Genomic DNA, 3,780 nt, shown 5'->3' on the forward strand with positions numbered 1-3,780 from the left:
AGTAGCATCACTGGCCAGTGCATTCATGCTTTTTATTTTCAGGCTTTCATAATAAAATTCTTATGCCAGTTCATAATATCCATAATCCTTACCTACTTTTGGTCAAATATTTCAGTGAAGTGTAAGGAAATGAGCATAATTTTGTGTGAGCTGCTCAGTGAGTATGCAGTATCCGTCTAGAATCATGTATATACATTCTTAAAAGCTTGCTTGGAGGGTGTTGCACTGTTGAAAAGGGTTATGCATTGATTTTTGTCCTCTGATTGCTTTTTGTTTCACAGACACATGCTTCCAGAGCAGAAGGGCCTTGTACTGGAGTCAGCGATGCTGATAAGGTTCTACAAATTTTTTCCGTAGCTAAATTTGGCTCTAACTCTTCCAATCCATCTTCATTCTTTCCTTCCTTCTTTTTTCAGTTAACCATCACAACCATCTTTTGTCTTCTACATGACATGAACCAGCCATCAGCTAATTTTGTTTTCATCATTTTAATTTATTCACATACTCTACTTTTGTTTTTCCTCATCCATGTTTTCTGTGCAGAGTTCACATGAGACTCTGGACATAGTGGAGGAGAAGAAGCAGGCAGAGTTTGGGATAGAAGAAACACTAGTCGTAGACGAAACCAACAAAGGGAAAATGCAAGTTGCCACTGATGCTGGGGAAACATATAAGGTGGAGCATCTGTCAAAAAAGGACTCTTCATCATTGCCATCAGATAGTAGCAGCAGCAGCAGCAGTAGTAGTGAGAGTGAGGATGAAGAGGTGGGAGAATACCAGCCACATCATAGGGCAATTGAGGAAGTCATCAGGGAAGAACAGGAAGAAGAGGAAGACATGAAAAGAAAAGAACATGAAGAAAAAGTACAGCATGTGGATGTCACACCAGAAAGCAGTAAACTAAATGTACCAGTTGAGTACACACGAGTTACAGCTGAAGATTTGGTCCAGGAAAATGCAGTTACCGTAGCTACAGAAAAGAAGAATTTGTCAGAGGAAATTAAGCAAGATTTAGGTGAAGAAAAAGAGGAGGAACAGCTCAAACTCAATGGAGATGTGTCTCATGTTGACATTGATGTTGCACCACAATTAATTTGTTGTTCTGAGGTAAATGGTAGAACAGTATGACAACTAGATTAAGCGGAGATATTTCTTGGGGTGAAAATATGCCTGCCTTTCTTCTTCTCCTATTCCTCCACATCTTCTGGCATCCAACAAGATTCAGATCATTTGGAAGGGGAAACCATAGATGAGCAGTGAAATTCTGTCTCCTTCAGTTATGGTTTCTGACATTTTGCTAGAGCTGAGTGAGAATCACCAGTAAGGCAAACCTTCCGAAGACTGATATCTCTTTTTTTATCTCCTTATTTTATATGCACATACATAATGTATATTTATTATTTACATGTTCCCGATGTTTTAAGTCTTGTCTTGTCTATTTGTCAACTGTTTTTGACAAGTCCATGACATGTAATGTGATTGGAAAGCTATTGGCAAATGAACACCCGTCACAAATTTTTGTTCCTTTTTTCCCCCCACATTGCTCGCTGCCTTTCTTGCCTTTTTTTTCCTCCTTTTATAAAACATTGTGGATTTATAGACTAGAGTACATATGGCTAGAAATTGCATAGGTGAGAGCACTGCACTGTTAAGTGATGAGGCAGATGTCCCAATGTTCCTATGAAGCCTTCTAGCACAGTAGGTGTGTAGGTAGCATGCATGGGCTCCAGTCAGTCAGTTGTTTTATGCCAAACAAGGCTGAAGAGTTCGTTACTGGGCAAATTTTCTAAAGAAGCAGGAAGAGAAAAAATGAAATGCAGGGATGTATGTCTTTGTAAAGTAACCGTGATCATCTGAGTTTTTCAACAGTTTGATGGGGTTTTTTTTTTTTAGTGATCTGCCTGCTTGTTCTTGTAATGGTGGCAAGTTTTTTCTTTGTGTTTAAGTCCAAACAGCTTACCCTTCATTCTTTGTTGCCTTTTGCATACACAGCTCTTCTGATTAATGATGTGAAAGAATAGTGTTAGACCTTTAGAAGTTGCAGGCACCCACACTTCCTAAGAGCAGATAGTTTGGAGGCAGGGGAGAAGGGCTGCTGTGTGTGCAAGTGTGTATGAGGGATTTTTAAAATCTATTTTGTAGTTGTTAAATACATTAAAAATCTGCTCCAATAAGATCAGTTACAAGTCCTGTAGCTTGCAGACTCTAGGTTAATAGCTTTCTTAGTGATATTGCAGAGAACACCACTAGTTAGCTCCTAAATGGTTAAAATTATTTTTTAGGATCTTCGTTGAAAGAAATCACTGACTTCCAGAATTATTGCATTGAATCTGCTTAAAATCCCATTATCAAAGTTGTTTTCCCATTCCATTAAAAAGTTAAATGTTTACATAATTTGCTTAGAATTTCTAGTCCTTATTTGCAGACTGAGGAATCTTAGGTGTTTTCCCAGATTAATTCTAATAGGAAGTTTATCCTCTGAGCTAACTTTCAATTTCTTTATGCAAACTAAGATTTATTTGTTTTCCTAGTGATGCTTTTATACATTTTCAATATGTGTGTGGCAGCTTTGTTTTAGAAATTGCCTTCTGGGATGTGTATTGGCAGATGAAACACTGAATTTTGGCAAGTTTGTTGGGAGATTAAATTTTTCTGCAATGTTGTGGAGATACTAGAGGGCTGTGTACTACTCTTCATTTCGCTTTGCTAACTGTTGCATACTTTTTGGTTGGGAAGACAGTCAAGTGCTTATCTTACTGTTACGGTTCTCTTGAGTTTTTGGTTCTGCTTTCTTGGTCCATTTTACCAACCTTCTTCTGTCTTTTGAATTGATTGGTTATTTCTTGCACCACAGCCTCCAGTAGTGAAAACAGAGATGGTAACCATTTCAGATGCCGCACAGAGAACCGAAATCTCCACTAAAGAAATTCCCATTGTTCAAACAGAAACTAAAACTATCACGTATGAGTCTTCACAGGTATGGGGACTGGGTTTGCAATCTTGGTTTTATTCCAGTTACTTGTATATCAAAATATATAATGCCCAAAAATGCTTTTCAATACTTTTTTTTTGTAGCAGATAAGATTATACTTTGGCTATGAATGAGGTAAGCAAAATTTTTGTAGACAAAACAGCACTACTTCTGAAGTCCTAATTGGTTTTGGTTTTTTCTGTATAAAGACTCAGTTGCTGTCTGCAAATGTATAACTCATTTTTAGTTTTGGAAACTTGATTAAAATACCTCATTGCTCCTAAAAGGAACATGTAACTGTGATCATGAAGTTTCTGCAGGAATGAGCTGTAACAATAGTCTTAGATGACTCTGTAAACTTGCAAGTCAATTTAGATGTCAGTTCTAACTGAACTAAAGAATGTGTTTAGTTAGAGAGCCAGCCTTTTCTCCTGTGAGAACAAAGTTTTTCAATGCTAGAATGCAAAAATGCCCATCTTTTTTCTTACAGTTGGATGGCAGTGATGGTGGTGATGCTGGTGTGCTGCTGACTGCACAGACAATTACGTCAGAGTCTGTTTCCACTACAACAACTACACACATCACAAAGGTAGAGTAGATTAAATGTCTTTCTTAACTAGAAAAGACACCAAACCCTCAAAACACAGTCTTGCATGAAGTGTCTCATACACCTCCTAATTCATTGAAGAAGACTAACCTGAAATGGAATGGATTCACTCTATGCATATGTGAGAATTAATCTTGCTGTACACAGATCTTGAACAGAGAAGCCCTAATGAACAAGCAGGAATATCTGGGAAAAGGACAGG

General features: G+C 37.7%; 1 protein-coding gene across 1 annotated transcript in view; it reads left to right on the top strand.

The window, feature by feature from the left end:
• Window positions 1–543: 543 nt before the first annotated feature.
• Window positions 544–3,780, top strand: part of LOC103809483 (band 4.1-like protein 2) — a gene marked incomplete at its 5' end in the record, with an annotated part of 12,130 nt that continues 8,893 nt past the window's right edge. Inside the window, 3 exons of the mRNA XM_009082317.1 lie at window positions 544–1,107; window positions 2,855–2,977; window positions 3,462–3,560. Of these exons, the coding sequence (XP_009080565.1) occupies window positions 544–1,107; window positions 2,855–2,977; window positions 3,462–3,560 (786 nt within the window). The remainder of the gene's footprint in view (window positions 1,108–2,854; window positions 2,978–3,461; window positions 3,561–3,780) is intronic.

Source organism: Acanthisitta chloris, unplaced genomic scaffold (assembly GCF_000695815.1).
Source record: "Acanthisitta chloris isolate BGI_N310 unplaced genomic scaffold, ASM69581v1 scaffold46009, whole genome shotgun sequence".
Taxonomy (NCBI): domain Eukaryota; kingdom Metazoa; phylum Chordata; class Aves; order Passeriformes; family Acanthisittidae; genus Acanthisitta; species Acanthisitta chloris.